This window comes from Numida meleagris, chromosome Z, assembly GCF_002078875.1.
Source record: "Numida meleagris isolate 19003 breed g44 Domestic line chromosome Z, NumMel1.0, whole genome shotgun sequence".
NCBI lineage: Eukaryota > Metazoa > Chordata > Aves > Galliformes > Numididae > Numida > Numida meleagris.
The window spans coordinates 25474388-25492550 of NC_034438.1; the positions used below are offsets into that span (position 1 = coordinate 25474388).

At 36.9% G+C, this 18163-nt stretch overlaps 1 protein-coding gene across 2 annotated transcripts in view; it reads right to left on the reverse strand.

Annotated features, from left to right (window-relative positions):
• Positions 265 to 18163, reverse strand: part of FCHO2 (FCH domain only 2) — a 95074-nt gene continuing 77175 nt past the window's right edge. Inside the window, exons 20-26 of one of the 2 annotated variants that reach the window (XM_021381450.1) lie at positions 15563 to 15674; positions 14801 to 14956; positions 12507 to 12639; positions 9585 to 9784; positions 6457 to 6521; positions 4403 to 4567; positions 265 to 4163 (exon numbers count right to left, since the gene is read on the reverse strand). In XM_021381450.1, the coding sequence (XP_021237125.1) occupies positions 4141 to 4163; positions 4403 to 4567; positions 6457 to 6521; positions 9585 to 9784; positions 12507 to 12639; positions 14801 to 14956; positions 15563 to 15674 (854 nt within the window). In that variant the 3' untranslated portion in view covers positions 265 to 4140. The remainder of the gene's footprint in view (positions 4164 to 4402; positions 4568 to 6456; positions 6522 to 9584; positions 9785 to 12506; positions 12640 to 14800; positions 14957 to 15562; positions 15675 to 18163) is intronic. The other variant, XM_021381449.1, reaches the window with a different exon arrangement.

Here is an 18163-nt window from a genome sequence, read left to right on the forward strand (position 1 = left end):
GGCTTGTGATTATTATCCTGTTTGCTGGTTGTTTTTAAATAGCCGAGTTTTAGGAGTGAAAAACATGCTGAATTACAGAAGAAAGGTTTTAGCAAGAAATACTATTAGGACATTAGCAAACCAAATAATTCTTTAGGTTATAATAATTAAAATAGTCATCCCTGATTTAAAACCAGAAATAATGGATTCAAAGTAAAGTGAAAGCAGATAAAGAAAATGCAGAATCTGGGTAGTAACTGTAAGTAATTCAGAAGAGGCCTCTGGTGTTTCTAAGATTACTTTATTCTTTAAAGGCTGGATGCTTTCTATTGTTGTTAGCTAAAGGAGAACTTAAAAATCAACATATCAGTAAACATGGAGGTCAAACAGCATTGAGAAGGAGTACTCAGTAGTGTAATAATATGCACAGCTGTAGATAAACATCAGGTTTTCAATAGAGAGTCCTGGTAATCAGTCCCATCAAGGGCACCCCATGGTAAATGTGCTATTTGCTGCTTTAGTTCCTTGAAATGTTTTTAGCTTACTCTGTCCTTGCAGGAATTTGATTTTTTTCTTATGTGCTCTAAAACCGCCCTTTCATGATAACTGAAATGGAAACCAATTATCTAGCAATGCCAAGAAAACAAAAGGTAGGCACACAGATATTAAGATATGCATCTTAAACTTCTCAAACATGCAAAACTTGAAATGTAATGATTTTTGGCATGATGCAAGACCTTCCTTTCTAGTAGATGGCAAAACCCACGACACTGTAACTCCCACACAGTTCCAGCTGATAATCAAATAATTTAGCTTCTTCAAATACCCTACATAAATATTATTTGGCGGTTGTAAAGGTAGCCCATTATCCCCAAAAAACTACCTGATAATGCACTTAGATAATTACAACCCTGCTTGAGCAGTATAAATCCAGTTCTGAGTAGTACCTGGGCACTGGCTTACAGTAACAAGTCAAATGTTAACAGAAGTGCCAGGGCAGCAAGTTAAATGACTACTAGAAGGGCTGAGCAGAGTTGTACACTTTTACATCCATAGCCAATGACTGAGGATGCTGGGTGAGTAGAAAGCAAAAGGCCTTGAAGTTCTCCTTGCCACAGTTCATTATTCTGCCTTTGCTGAAGACAGAGTCCTGAGCTAGGTGGACCATTTGTTCAGGCCACGGGACAGTGGCCATAGGGCATTTGCATTCTTCATTCTTGTCTTGCAGCAGAAGATAATAATCAAACCCTTGGACTATTACTTTCCAGCATGACAAGAACAGTACTTATTGAACTGATATCCAGCCAGCTGAGAAAGTCAATAAGCCATTACTTACGAAACAATACAGATGGTGGGACTGGTGGGAAAGAAACAGATTCTAACATATGTTTGTTTAGCTCCAACTTCTGTTTCTGCGCTTTTTCAGCTTCAAAGAACTACTCTCAGACCATGGAAATAGTAGTACTTAAGTAACCTCCTGCTTTGTGGAACTGCACACTTGGACAAAATATATGCTTATTAAGGAAGTTAGGGAATGTACAGCATTTGGTAGTTCTATTAAGAGAAAGCAGCTACAAGTTAGCTCATGTCTACAAAGTCAATACTTTTCTGACAAACGTCTCTGCAGCTTTGCCTAATCCTAATTATTGGTTACATATATCCACTTAGTAAAGGCACAAGACATTTTAAACTTTTTCCCAAGCACAGTAAAGATGTCAACTCTTTACAGAAGTTGTCTTTCCACCCACCTTTGTTGTGTTGTTTTTTAGGTATATAAAACAGTTCATATATTATCTGTACTACGTATTACTTACAAATTGATTCACACTTCACAAACATTCAGTACATAGTTTCGTCATATTTTTGTATTGCTTGGAAACCCAGTGGGATTGATTACAAAAGCATAAGCAATATAAATCAGTATTTAAATTATATATTACATGTTTATTACGGGTGCAACATATTTTAAATTTACATTTTATGAAAAATCAGAAGTATTTACAATTTTTGTAAGATAAACTTGTGTGCTCTAATTTACAGTCTGACGTAGTAATAATCCATAAAAACTCAGATCCTTTAGAGTTGTGTTTACAAATTAATTTTTTTCAGAGGCAGCTACAAAGGATATTGCTGTATACACAAGCAAGAACCAGCTTGCTACATGTTTTTTTTTCTTTTCCCCATCAGATTGCTACATGTACTTTTTACATTGCTTTTGAATTTCTTTACAAAAAGTCTATATAAACCTGTATGGCTTCAAAATTGTAACCTGCACCCAATGCAAATGTATGTATAATCACCCGAATGAAGAATAGTTTGAAAGTGCCGAAAAGTAACTACTTCATTCAACTTAGAAATGAAAGTAATAGTTCATTAAGAACAGATATACAGTTTTGGGTTTTCATTAATGAAACGCTGTTATGTTAAACACAGTTTGATTGCAAAGCAGATTACAATTAAGATTCCAGTAAAAAGACTGTACCATTTTGTATCAGTTAGAAATTCCTTGTTCAGTAAGATCACCAAATTAAAAGCCAGATATACTTTTCCAATCAGGTGTAAAGTACAATATCTGCTTAGAGCAAATAACGGAAATCTCATCTGCCAAGTGTATAGCATACATTAGATTTTATGTAGCCTCTCTAAAGCTTAGTTTATTGTAAACCTTCAGCAGTCCAATTCACTACTGGTTTGCATGAATTAGTTCAAGCAAGTTTTATTGTCTTAACAGAGAATTTGAAGTAGATATCGGTATTCAGAATGGTCATATAAAATTCCCACTTGCAGGTTATTAAATTACTTTGCCCCAATAATTTTGATTCCTGTATTGAAAAAATCATTTGATAATACAAATACATAAAAGATTCTCTAAACTAGTAACTTGCTTTAAAAAATGTTACTAATATGTCACTTTTCTGTGCTTAGGCTGCGGCAAGAAGAGTAGATGAGAAATATTAAAACTGCTAGTTACAGAAAAAAGTAAAACTAATAAAAATGGCAGTATAGTCATCTTGCTGCCATAATATCCCCATCTTAAATGATATTCCTCCCAAAGTACTGTTTACATTCACATCACACAATTCCAAAAGCACTTAATGCAGTCAATGTAAAGGGAAATGCTTGTTTCCTTTAAAAGCGCTTGTTGCCATCTTTCGAGATTCTCATCTTTGGTGACATTACAGTTAGGATTTCAAAATTTCAACGTCCTGCAGGATGCATCTCCCTTTACTATGGATGCATTTATTGCAATTACCCCATGAGGGAGTAATCCACTATTTTAAATCTTCTCTAAAACAACTTCCAGCTTCTGCAGATCTCCCTTTTAAATCCCCATCAAAAGAGTTTTTATGAAGTTGTATTACACAAACACCACACTTTCTTTATGAATGGCCAAACTTTGAAAGAGGAAGTGAGGCACATGAATAACAAATTGGATAGGCACAGGCTTTTTTAAAGGCACAAATGTTATGAAATTCATATAAAAATAAATTAAATCTACAGCATTAATTCAAACAATCACAACGCCCATAAAATTCACTAACTGCAGAAGTAAATCTTTTCTGTCTTTTGCAATTTTGTAGCACATTGCACTTAGGAGAAAGAACACTATATAAAACAACATACGTGTTAATAATATATGATACATGGGCATCAAGTTACATTTTTTGTACAACTCTAACTCGAATAGTTTTATGGCACAAGTGTATGGAGGAACTACATATAAGTTTGCCCCTGTTTTCTTTAAAAACTGGCAATTAAGGAGACTGAAAAATGAGTACTATGGAAAGCTCAAATATTCTTACTTGCTCTCCTACATTTTTAGGTTTAATGTTTACAGTATAACATACAATTTCATACTTTCATTACAACTATTGATTGCTATTTTGACTTCTATATAGATTTACTAAAATTTTAACAAAGTTTCCCCAATATTGCAGTTGATCATTTACAGACAGTGTTGAAGTTAACTTCAGTGCTATTATAAAGTAATACAAACTCTGCAAAATGACTTTTGAAAGTGCATTTTCTGTTCTGTAGTTCGGCCTCAGAGTAGGTCAATGTTTTAAAAAAAATTAATGCATGTGAAAATAGTGTTTGAAAAGGAGAGGGGGCAGAGTGGGCTTCTTGTATTCCTTTAATGCAATGACTTTCACAGGTTCATCAGCAGTCTGCCATATACCGTCCTGAAAAATACAGACAGGGTTTTTCTTGTAGACAGTTGATAAAACAGATTTTGTCAGTATTTTCCTGTGAGCAGTTTGACTAACTATGGAAAACAGAGAAACCAGGAAGTAGTTTTCATCCATGTTTTAAGGAAAGGTAAGTATTTATGTACCACTTGTTCAACAGTTCAATGTTGTATAATATGGTGCTACAGAATATATCATATTAATTTGAATAGATAAACATGTCAGTGTCTTACCAGTGGCAAATCTCTTCTTAAGGAGGGAAAGTCGATAGCCAGTGCCTACTAGCTCTATATCTACTCCTGAAAGAGTGCTTCCTTCACTGATGAATTGCACTGCAAGTGTTGCTGGTTTACTGGGTCCTTCTGAAAGTTCAAATTTTGCCCTGAGGGATCCAGAACCTATGGAAAACAGTAAGGAAAGAAAATCTGTTTTCTAATAAAGACAAGATCTGATTAAATACATTTCCCAAAAAACTTCAGTTTATTTTTCATAGACAGTGGTGAAACTCAGTTCACTGCTGCTATACAGTAGTAATAGTTCATAATTACTTTAGTCACACTTCTGTAGAATAGCACAAGGTATTAAAAAACACTGCTATTTCTCTCTTTTTTGAGTTCTCAAGCAAGTATTTTCTTGTTCTTGCACTACCTAGTGGGGATAAAATGGCATCTGAATAATAATGGAATAGTAGAAGTCCAGCATTTTTACTTCTTTAAAATAACTTGCTATTCCTAGTCAATAGGAACTGCTAATTGATGAGGAAAGTTAGGGACCAAAATGTTACTAGGGTAAAAGCAGGAATTAATGAATGAAATTGTTTTATGCAATGTCTTGTTCTTGATAAATTTGCCTTAAAGCCCATTTCATTTCTTCAGTGATATATCATAGTTCGGGTAACTGGATACTCATATATTCAAGTATCTCAAAGTTGGCTTTGTGTTTTATACGTCTGCAATTCACAGCTCACATAATGCACTGGAGTGTAAAAAATACATATTTTACCACCATATATGCCAGAATAAAGAGTACTTGAAGCCATCTGTCCTGCAATAGTAACAGTCCTGTAACTTCTCATAGCATTACATCCTCACTGGGTTGTGAGAATAAAGTATTTATGCTGAAGAGAAAGATGTCAAGAACAGAAGGTACGGTCACAGAACCAGTGAGATATGTGCAAATCTGCTGAACACACCCAAGTTGTGATCTGCATTAATAGCAGCCCTTTTCATGCTGCTCTGAAGGTGTGGGGTAGTTTTTCATCTGGCTGCATTCATGTTTTAGTATGACTTCCTTCTTTTAAAAGATCTGGTTACGAAAAGGAAAAGGAGAAGGCTATCCCTACATAATCAAAGTGGAAGACAGATAGCAAACTACTGTGAGGTCACTGAATGATTGAAGTACACTGTCAGATCAAATTCCCTCAAATTTTCTTTGAATGGCCACCACAAATCTGCAGTCTTTGCAGCTAAAGAAGAGGCCCTCCCTTTCCAGGCTTGTGATTCCTATATGAAACCCAACATATTTAAAGCCAAATCTGTGCTTTCATAGTGCCCATCATTAAATTCTTAACACCAAAAAGCAATTTATCCACAGAGGCTTTGTGGATGAGAAGCTTCCCTTTTGTCCTTGCTTTTCTAATTCAGAAAAACATCCTATCTACAAAGGCTGTAAGGGCTGTTATATCAGCTGGTCCTCAGGGAAAGGCAGCTGGGTAGAGGATATCTACTGATTCCTTACAAAAAAATGTTATATAAATTACCACTCTGAGCAGATATGCATAGGTTTTCTTTGTTGTTGTTGTTTGTTTTTGGAGTTGTTTGCCAAAACAAAAAGCCTCAACATGTTGGTCAAGAACAATCTGTAGTTGAGCCTGTCTCAGCACACCATTTTTTTTTCCAGTTCTTCCACTTTTTCTACTTTTTCTCAATTGTCAGTTTGTGAAAAAACAGAACAATTTATTAAATATTTAACATATTTTTTTCTTTGAAAAAACTGTTCATTTTCAAATAGCATTGATGTAGTTATTTCCTTGCTCAGTTTAAAATCTATTTTAGAACTAACAACTTCCCAGGGTTTCACCAATTTTCCTTTTATAATTAACTAACTATTTATATTTTAACATAGCACTTTTAACAGAATATTTTGGAGGAATTTCACTGAGAAAAAGTTGAACTGGTCAACAGGATACAAGATGAAGTAAAGTGTATACATGCATGAGGGTGCGGAAGCTAAAATTACATTTTTACTGTTACCATTTTCCTGTAGAACAAAGAAAAGTTCAACTTGCCTCCATTCTCAGATTTCTCTGAAATGCTAGATATTTTCCAATAAGCTTTCATCTGGTCTGCATTCCTGTGAGAGAAAGATAGGTTAGTTACATGCACCAATTTTTAGAATTCTATTTCCCTAACTTTACACAGGTACTTTACAAGACCATGTGCGTATAACCTACATTTCTAAGTGGATGTTTATAAAAATACTGATCATTTCAACACAGGTTTGTGGAAAGCTACGCAAAGCAAACATGTGCACTGCACCTGAGCTTGCACCTGAGCTCAGATGTACATGCCAACTTTTTAAACAGTCACTACTGTCAGGTAATGCACAGGTATGGCTCACCTGACAGCTCCAAAACCTGTGTGGTCTCAAAGAGCACCGACAGGCCAAACACACTGGAAAAAGTTTGAAAGCTGAGTCTCTATGCTTGACAGTGATGGTATGAGTGGGAAAAATGTTGACTGCTCTCACCTATGAGATACTCTGGGCGGTATGAATGGGAATGTTCCATTTCCATTCTAATAAAACTATAGCTGGCATATGTGACACATGGTTTCTGTTTATGACACAGTTTAACTTCCGACTCTGTAGAGCGGCAAAAAAGAAAAGGGCACCAAGCACTGGAGTCTCCAAACTAGATAAACATTTGAACTCTTTGAGCACTTTGCACCGTTTCATCAATGGAAAGCCAACAACTTAAAGCTTGAAGCGGTATGAATTGCTGACAGGTCTGAAATTGTCTTTGGCAGTGGTATAGCAGGAGTGAAATGCTCATGCAAGCAGAACAGATGATAACAGTCACATGCTGGAGGCAGAATTATAAAACATTTATTCTTAAAAAAAAACCAAAAGCTCATCACCCAGCCCTCTAGGACAAAGATGTAGGATGACACAAACAATAGAGCTGTCTGGGATATGACTATTTATTTTCTTGTCAACTTGTAAAGCTCAAAATTTTAGCCTTGGGTTGTTGCCTAGGTGAAAGGCAAAACAGCTTGGCTTGAGTCTCTCACTCTGACAAATCTCCTGTGAAACTGTCACTTAGCGTTGAACCTTCCCGGCTAGCACTGGGTGTTCTGGGAGGCTGCTCCTGCTTTCAGTTAGGTTTCACAACTGAGGCTTTTGTGGAAGAAGCTTGCACAGGGGAAACTAGCTTCACCAGAAGTACTGGTCATGTTTTGCATGTGTACTGAATCTGCTGCAGTAGAACAAGGTGATCTGGTTAAGAGTTTCACGCTCTCAAAAATACAGTATCAGGAATCAACTTTGGCACATTTTTTTTCCACTTAAAATGATATCATATTACCACTTTCTCCATGTAACACAGTTAAGGGGCTTGCCTCCAGAAACATCAAAACCTATCTGATAAATGGTTTATTTTCCCTTTGAACCTTTATTTATAAGACCTTACTCCCTTCAGCTTAGTGTACTTCTCTCTCTTAACCTCCATGTCTTCCTCAGTTACTAAGAGCCTCTTGTCACTCTGGGAAATAAACAGTTCTGGAATTAAATTACAACAGGGCAAGTATATACAAGTTGCGAAACTTACAGGTGCACTGCTTGAATTCTGCTCACTTTTCACTCCATGGATGTACTTCTCTGACTGCTGCCACTACCTTCTGCTCATTTGCACAAATTTGTAGAAATCTAAGGCTTATGCCCCATTTTCAAGTGCAGCTGTAAATGGCTTGCAAGCTTAGAAGGTGGTGGCAGGTAATAATCAGGACAGTGCTCTATGTTGTAGGAATGTTAAATGTTGCAGGATGACACTGCAGAACCACTGACAGGTCATCTCCACAAGGAAGCAGCAATGGCTCAAGCTAAGCTGGTGGCTGGTATCCAGGAATCCAACATGCTGCTTTTCCTGTCCTGAGTGACCACCTTGGCATGAGGCCTAAGTGATTGTGGGTTTCCATAGATATTTTGGAATGGGAAAACAGTATCCTTATATCTATTAAGAGATGGGGAACAGTGCTAATGGGAATGTATAAATCTGTACGTTGGATGTAATGATGATCAGAGGATACAAATACAATAAGGTATGTGGAACCTGAGCATGACATAAATGTTATGGAATGAGGACTGGAAGTACTGGGTCTGGTTGGCATGGAGTCCACTCTCCCCATAGCAGCCCGTACAATTGTATACTCTGCACCTGCGGCTAGAACAGCACTGGTATCACACCAGTGTTTCGTCTACATCTGAGCAATGCTGGCACAGCACCAAGCTCACCACCCCCCCGCAAAGCCAGTAGGCTGGGGTGGGCAGGAGGCGGGGGGGGGGGGGCATATTGCCAAGGCAGCTGACCCAAACTCATATTCCAAACTCCATGCAGCTCACAAAAAACAAAAAGCAAAAAACAGGAAGGAGAAGAGGAAGGGTAGGGAGACATTTGTTATGAAGGCATTTGACTTCCTGAGCGACTGCTATGCATGCTGAGGCCCTGCTTCCCAAGACATTGCTTGCTGATGGGAAGTACAGAAAAACTGTTTTCTCCTTTGTGTTTCAGGTAGCCTGTTTTGTTTTTCTTTTCCTATAATTAAACAGTTCCTTATCTCAACCACATGCCTGTTTTCTTTACATTTTCTCCCCATTCTTTTGAGCAGGAGGAGTGAAAGAGCAGGAGCTTAGCTAGCCATCAGCTGGAAAGCACCACAAATCCATTTATGTGGATATATTTACACATACACACACACATATACAATAAACCATATGAGCTAGTCGGTGGCATCACTGCCCACTGCAGGGCATTGCAACTCGGTGACCATTAAGGTTCCTTTCAACACAAGCCATTTTATGATTCTATGATGATAACATTTTTTAACCATTAAGAAATTTTGGTTTCAAATCACACTAGTAAAAATAACTGTCCTGTCTGTTGAACCAAAAGAAAGCAAACATTGGAAATTTCACAAAGGCTGTATTGTTATACAGTTGGAATGGCTGCTTATAGTCTCATTTCAGTTTATACAAATTGGTTGCATGTGATTTGTGTTGGAACAGAAAACGTCCTGTGCATTTTCTTTGCAAAAAAGAAAAAACACAAACAGCTGTTTCCTTCGGTTAATTTTTTTCCGTGTAACTAAGGAATACACTGAAAAGAATATGAAATACTAGAAAGAAAAGTATTAACATTACCATTTTGCAGGCGGAAGTGATTGCATGTTTGTTACTCCTCCATCTACTGGTACCACAACCTGTACATTAGACAGCATACTAGGCACATTCATAGACTCTGGATTGTACTTATAATCCACTCTCACATCAGTAGTGTTAGCATTACATTTCCAGTAAGTTGCAAGATTCAAGGGAGTGGACTGGATGCCATTTGAAGATACCTTTAAAAAAACAAACCATTGAAAGCAGCTTCAGTAAAGTCTCTCCCCTTCTTGGCAGAATTATGGAATGACTGTAATAGCTATAAATTCTGACAAAAGACCAAAAGAACAACTCACATCTGAGCCTTTAACCTCAGAATTCTTAGGACTGTTGCAGCCTACAATTCCCATTCCTTTACATTTAAATTAAATTACTTAAAAAAATGAGTTAAATTCCTTCTGGCCCATGAGACTTCTTCCTGTTCTGGCTTTCTTAGGACAAAACAGTTTTGGTTTAGTCTTGTACTCTACTTCACACAAGAAAGTTGCCTGTACCAAAATTAATTAATCCTTAGCAGTTATACGGCATATCAGTTCAGATGTCCAAACAGCAAGCAGCAAAGGGCAATGCCTGTCACTGGACAGGTTGCCAGCAAAACAATTCTTACCTATTAAAAGCATTATTTTCCTGGTGCAGGAGAGCTGGCAGCTGCTGTTTCTGTAGTTGAGCTCGTGTTGCTGCCCTGCTACACAACCCTATCATCTTCCTAATTTACTTCAGGAACTTGTGCCATCCACCATGGCTTCTTTATGCTGGTGTCTCATTTTACCCCAATGGCAAAGACCTTATGTAAGTCTCCTTCTCCCACAGTGCTCATTCTGTAATCCGAAGAAAAATTACCTTCCTCCAATATTAGTCTTCGAATCTAGCATAATTTTTATAAATTCAGTCTGGCAGGATATTGGGAAGACACAGAAAGCTACAGTAGTATTAACAGCTGCATTTTTTTTTTCAGTGTAGAGACAGTTGGCTCAGGAATTCAACCATCTCAATGCAGGGGTGGGAAATCCTTGTTTTCTCTTTTAGATGAATGTACCATTCCTGAATTTCTATGAAGATTTTTCATTGACAGCCAGAACATCTTCCCACCAAATCACAAAGTAGTTGAGGTTGGAAGGGACCTCTGGAGATCATCTGGTTTTAACTCTCTGCCTCAAACAGGGCATCCTAGAACCAGTAGCCCAGAAACATTAGAAGTATGTCAAGAAGGTAGCCTCCACAAACTCTCTGTGCCACTGCTTGGTCATCCTTGCAGTAATAAACATGGTTTCCTGATAGTCAGGCACAACTTCTCATTGGTACTTGTTCAGTACCCCAGCCTTTTCCCTGTCCCATCTCTGGGCACCAAAGTATTTACTGTCCCCAGGCACAACTGAAGAGAGCCTGGCTCTGGCCTCCTTACGCTCACCCTTCAGATATTTATATACATTGATGAGATTGCCCCGAGGCTCCTATTCCCCAGGTTCAACAGTCCCAGCTCTCTCAGACTCTGCTCAGAGGAAAGGTCCTCCAGACCCTTCCCTTTTCATAATCCGGATGGCCCTTTGCTGGACTCTCTTAAATGTCTGGATGTCTCTCTCATACTGAGGAACCCAGGACTGGACTCCAGCTATAGTCACACCAGTGCTGAGCAGAAGGGGAGGATCACTTCACTCAGCCGGCTGGTAACCCCTCCTAATGCAGCCCAAGATACCATCGGCCTTCTTTTCCACAGGGACACAGTGCTGGCTCATGTTCAGTACAGTGTCCACTGGGATTCCCAGGTCTTTTCTGACAAGCTGCTTTCCAGCTGGTTGTTCCTCTCCAGATGCAGGATTTTGCAGTTCTTTCTGTTGAAGTTAATGACGTTCCTGGCACCCCTATTCTTCAGTCAAATAAGTCCCTCTGGATGGCAGCACAATCATTTAGCATATCAGCCACTCCTTCCAGTTTTGCATCATATGTAAACTTGCTGATGGTTAACTGTTCCGCATCATCCAAATCATTAATGAAGATCTGGATGCTTTCCTGTGCAACCTACTGTGAGGAACGTGCTTCATCAGAGTCGGACTAGATGATCTCCAGAGGTCCCTTCCAGCCCCTCTGATACTGTGAATCAGGGCATGATCCATGACTGATCACTGAGGTACACTACTATTTACTGGCCTCCAGCTCAACTTTGCACTACAGATCACCACATTCTGTGCTCAGCTATTCAGCCATTTAATCTACTTCACTGTTTGCTGAGCCAGATGATAATTCAACTGCTTCTCCATGATGATTTTGTGGGAAACAGTGTCAAAAACTTTACTGAAGACCAGGCAGATAATACCCACTTCTCTCCCCTCATCAACTAAGCCAGCTGTTTCATCGCAGAAAGTTACCAAGTTAGTCTGATGACTCTTCCTGATCTCTCTGTCCTTTATGTGCCTCACAATGGCTTCCAGGATGAACTGTTTCATTTTATTGTGAGGGGTGAGAAGATCATATATTCTCATGTATTGCGTCTGATCAATGACAGCATTCAAAAATTATGCAAATACAAAAGCACACACAATTGAACTACAAACTCAAACAAAAAACTGAAAATGTCTAAATTCAAGGAAAAACTTGGCTTTGCCAACAAGCACCTAAAAGTAGCACTATTCAACATTTTCACACTTGAACTGTAGAGGAGTTTGAACAAGATGAAACAGGTTATGAATGCAAGGGAATGACATAAGGCATAACAGCCTTATATAACAGGCATAACTCAGCCTGGGTAGAGCCTATGCATGGGAGACAGTGACGTATCCAGAACCAATCTAGATGCAGGATGACAATTCATCTGCATGCTATCAGGCAAAGAACAGTTCTAATTTCTGAAAAGATATGGAATTAGCCAGCATTTCTCAAAAAATTCCAAAGGGAAAAAATGTTTACCTGATACTTTAAAACATCCACATTATAATAGGATGCAGATGGATTCTGCTCTGATAATTTCTTGAGGTAGACAGTTATAGCTTGCATGTTCATCCAAAAATCCCTAGTACTGGAGTCACTTTGCGACTGATCACTACAAAGATAAAGAAAGGCAGGAATCAGCACTGAAAGCTCTTATTTTGGATGTCTAAAAATTAAGAATAGATCTTTCCCCTTCTTCACTACTTCAAGCAACTTTTTGTTCTAATGCTTTATAACACATAGTTGTGCTTTTCTTAATATTAAGGGAAATTAACGGCTTGTTTTGTCTGGTAAAAATTCTCCTTCCCATCACAGAGCAATGAGTTTTCTCCACTGATGACTGACACCCCAGGATGCAGTTAATGACAGGTTCAGATTTTAGATTTAGTAAAACCCATTCCTAATATCATCAGCTGCTGTGAGAATGTGCATGAAGTCATGTGAAAGGGGTCTTCTAAAAGAAGCATTACCCAATTTGGAATAAGACCTAAAAAATGTAATTCATTTTGGATAAAATATCACCAAGACTTGTGCTGTATGTGTTACCATATTTTCACATTCACAGAAAATGTAAGCTCTCTTAATTTTTTAACTTTAAAAACAATTTCCAAATTATTGTAAACAACTGTATTTCAGGTACTTACTGTTACATTCAATCTAAGTAGCTATATTTTTTTTTACAATTTCTGTACGTAGGTAAGAGCACAAATGACAGCACAATCAAAATCCTGATTTGGAGCTATTGGAGCATGAAAAGTATTTTTGCAGATCAAGAATAATTTGAGCTCAGGTTGCATCAGGTGAATTTTGAATAAAAATGAAAGATTCTAAGGAAACTGATTCAGAAACAAAATTCAAATCATTTATCAATTAAAAGGCTTCACTGGACATTTATGGATACGGTGAGGAACTGCAATCACTGCTAGGGAGATCTGCAGAATGCATGTGTAGACTGAAAGCTGACAATGAACACCTGAAACACAGAAAGTATGAGTGTAATTGTTTGACTCTAGTAGCCTCTTTGATTTACTTTGAGTTTGGCTCTCAGCACAGTATTGTGATTCATGCTAATTCAATCTTAAGTGAAATACAGATCAGCACTTACTTATCCCTACAGGGACCTTACACAATGAAATCTACTGTAAAATCATTCTGCTGCTTCACCATTAGGTGCAATGCAAAGCAAATTCTGATGTTTCCACAAATGCCACTCTCATAAAAGTCTGCCATTTCTATAAATACTAAGCAAATGACAGCCTAACAGTACATGATGAAAAGTCATATTATTACCATACAGTTTAAACTTCCTAAGTGTCCTTTACATGCATTCCTTCTAATTAGATGTGAGGTGTTACAACACACAGATAGGAATACTAGACATTTTCCTATTTTTACAAAATATGCTTTTTCAGTATAATTCACTCTATATGCTGAAATTATGAATGATCAAAATGAAATTAAATACAAAAGAAGTAATGCATACAGTTTAATTCTTTCGCCTATTTCAGAAATTAAAAAAAGTACCACCTATAAATGTTTAACTGTTTTTCAAATAATTTCTCCACTAAATGAAACAGAAACTGCTCAGCTGTAACAAATCTCTGCTAAATAATTAGAGTTTTTACAATTGCCCTAAATTTTGGAAAAGAAGTCACAATGCTATGATTTCAACAATTATTCTACTTACTCAGCACCATTTTTTTCTTAAGAATTCTACATAGCATGCTGCTGTACACTTGAGATACATAGATACATAATTATTTTGATCTACCATAGAAATGATACAGCTTAAGAAATAAACTTGTAACCAACAACTGAGATTAGGGGTAGCTCCTACTATTTGGCTAATGTTTCATTATTTAAAGTTATGGTTGTTACTGTATACAGAAATCCATATATCCTAGTTTTGACAGGTAATTTTTCTTCCTATCTGTAATCAGTTACATTGTTCATGTAGTTTGACAGGGAAAAAAGTTTTAAAAAATTGTTTATTAAATCATTTCATCTATAAAATGTGTGTAAAAGCACAGCTACATTTGCAAACTACTTTTTACGGTTCCTGTTATACTCAGTGTAAGTTTCAGGACCAATTAATTACTGAGAATTTTAATGGTGTCAGTAGAGAAAAAATGAAGTAAACAAGATTAATGCATGGGATTGCATCAAGTATAAACAAATGGACAAGACTGCAGAGAACTCTGACATGTATATAACAATTTACATTTTAGAAATCATGTAATTTAATACTATATGAAAAAAAATTAATACAAAACCTGTATACAAGTTGTGCATTTGGAAGAATCTGCTCTAGTTTGCTTGTGTTTTTTACCCTGAAGCAGAGCACAGCTGGAGATGGGTTGCTGGTGAAGACTTTAATAATCCCACTTGGGAATGATACTGTCATATCACCAGTGATCTTCACAATACATCTAGGAGAATGAAAATATTGTTTTTATTGCAATTCATTAACTTCCTAGTTTTAATACTGACTTTAAAGCAGTCACTATACTTTCACAATCTGATCAGCTGAATTCATAACAGAAAATCAATTTTAAATGAGGATAATGTGGCACTGTAACAATGTATTATCACTTTCAACTTGAAAGTCAGGTGAAGTAAGTGAAAATAAAAGTACAGCTGATTAAGCATACAGTAGTCTCAGTGGAGATTTTTCAGGCTTTGAAAACATGGCACAACTATGCTTAGGCAAGGCCTACATAGCATAGAAAGGGATGTGACAGAGTGACTGAGGTGCTTTTACAGCTGACCAAAATTACACATAGTACCTACAGGACTATGACAAAAACACTTGTCATTTTCAATATTCTCACTGAACACATCTTCGTAAAGCAGATATATATGAACTCCTAGCAGGATAACAGAGAGCAATGAGCCACTGCTGTCACACTAGGGGAAAACGCCTGATGAAACCCCTTACCAGTGCATACACATTCTCCCCCCAGTACATTACAAGTAAAAAGTGTATTTTCTTACTGTAACTTATTACATTCAAAATAATTAACTATTTAACTAACTTTGTGGGATCTGCTCCTTTAAAGTAGGCGTTAACAGATTCAGTAAGGGCTACTGCAACAGGCAAGGTGTCCTGGTTTCCAAGGCTGACAGGGCTGGGACCACGTGAAACACCTAGAATACATAGAGTGTATAGATTTAACCTATACAATCTTAGCAGTAGATTTCAGAATGGTTGACATCTGTCATTTTCCCAAGGCATTACTACCATCAAGGTCACAGTAGAGCCTGAAGTAGTTCTTGAACACTATTAGAGAAAAACATTGTACAGTACTACCACACCATCAAAACACTGCTTAGCAACCTAATAAAACAGGACTATCGGTATGACATACTGTCAATGGACAGACATAAGGAAATATACACGAGACACAGAAATGCTGCATTAAAATGGCTAACGAAGACATCAAAGTCAACAAATCCAAAAGACATTAGACATTAGCTACAGTACGTTAAAAAACAAAACACAAAACCTACTGTATGCTTATTGCATGGAAAAATGTGTGATAAAATGGTCAGGGAAATGCAAAGAATTCAGCCAGTTTTTATGAACTTAAATGCAAACACATTAATATTACCTCACATTAATGAATTCTTGAATATACTTCTAACTATTTCAGCCAACAAAGGTTAAAATTTCAGAGCAGAAATTACTGTAAAAATATTTTGCTACGTTTTCTAACGTTTATGGGAATACCTTGGAAATACCTAGACATACACAGCAGTTCACAAGAAAAGTAATTACCAGGCTTGTATCAACCTTCATACAGGCTGTGCATACACAACAGAGTTAAAATGCAGAGCTACAAAAACCAGCTTAGACCTCATGCTAAGGTTTTTTTTAGAACTGTGCAACTGACAAAACTGATTGTCAGGGGATTTTACTAGTGTTTTCCATGTGCAGCCAGATACTTAATATAAACCATAATACTAGAAATTTCATCTTTTTCACGAGTGCAGCAGCATACTAGAGAGCATCTTAATCATTTTTTGTACCACTACTGAATTGGTTTATATCACATAATATATATATCAAAAGAGAGGTATGGTCTTTTTCCACGTCATGAGCAAAATGAGAAATTAATTTCATATCAAAAAGTACAAACAAAATCTGTCAGTACAACATTGCCAGTGGCATACTAATCTGATGTACTCTAACCTAGCATATGTGCCTTCTGAACTCTTCCATAAACAAAAAGGAAATTGGGACCTTGTTCTTCAAAGGTCTAATATGAGATTTTATGCTTAAATTCAGAGATAAGTGAAAGACATAGTAACAACAGGATAGGAAAAGGCAGGATAATTGGTCTAATTTTGGTACTTTCATACCTTGTTCCCCATAAAGATTTGTTGCCTAAGGTATTAAAATAAATTTATATATAAGTATATAAATTTATAGGAAGTATTCCTATAAAAATAGGATTCCTATTTTTAAAATTTTTAAAATTCCTATTTTTATAGGAATACTTCCTAGCACTATGAAAAAGCATTAGAGCAACTTCAGAATGGCTTAGATGCAAAGCATTGCTCTGGTCACAAGTGTTCAAAACCAAAAATTCTTCAATGAATGAATTATTATGATGCTGGCTTTTTTTTTTTCTTTTTAATTCAAATGAACAGCAAGTCATTTTTATTTGTTCTTTCAGAGCACACATGGTTTCCACTGTTTACTTCCTCTTCCTGAAATCTAGCAAAAAATGCTGTGATTCTCAGTAGTCTTGGGAATCCAGAAATCATGACTTCAAACAAATTACAACAACCAGATCCATTCAAGAAACTATGTTTGATGAAATACTGAACTCCAAAAGTATTCTCCATCTACGCCAAAATATGCACCTGATGGAAAACAAACAACTGTAGAGCAGTTAAGAAGGCATTATGCTGTATTAATTGTCAGATAATTTACAGATTTAACCATTCTATCTAAATCTCATAATAGTCTTGTGGATACCTTTACACTGATATTTGAAAATTACGTAGAGTAATGCAAATACTTAAATTATTTTCCTATCAGTAAAAGACAAATATTCATTTATTGACCGAATAGGGAATATCATTAGGAACAATAAGTTTATTTTTACATTTTTTTCAGGTAACACCAAAGCAAATACATACATATATGCATTTTTCTGAGATGTATCTGAGTGACAGCTTGGCTGTACAGCCCTCACTCATCATGACCATTTATGATTAATAAGAATCTAAGCACTTTTCTCAAAGCCAATAAACTGAAAGAAATATACCTGTCTAACTGAACTCTAGATGTCATTGTTTTGTTGGTTTGCAGCTGAAAATATACGCTTAACAATGTAATGCACCAATATCCTGCTTCAGTGCCTTCCATGTCTGCTGCAACCTCTCAGAGACAGGATGCCACAAAATTGTGCCATCTTGGATTGCAGCTCAAGAGTCCAGTTGTAGGACCTTCTGCAGTGCCAGGTAAGTTGGTCTTGATGCCTTGCTATGTGCCTCACCCTGGTCACCACTAACAGTCTCTCAGCTATGCTGACACATAGTGGCACTGACATGGACAAGGTTTCAGCTTGTTTTGGAGGGACAGATAGAAGATTATTATGTATTACAATGGTTATACCAAGTTTTGA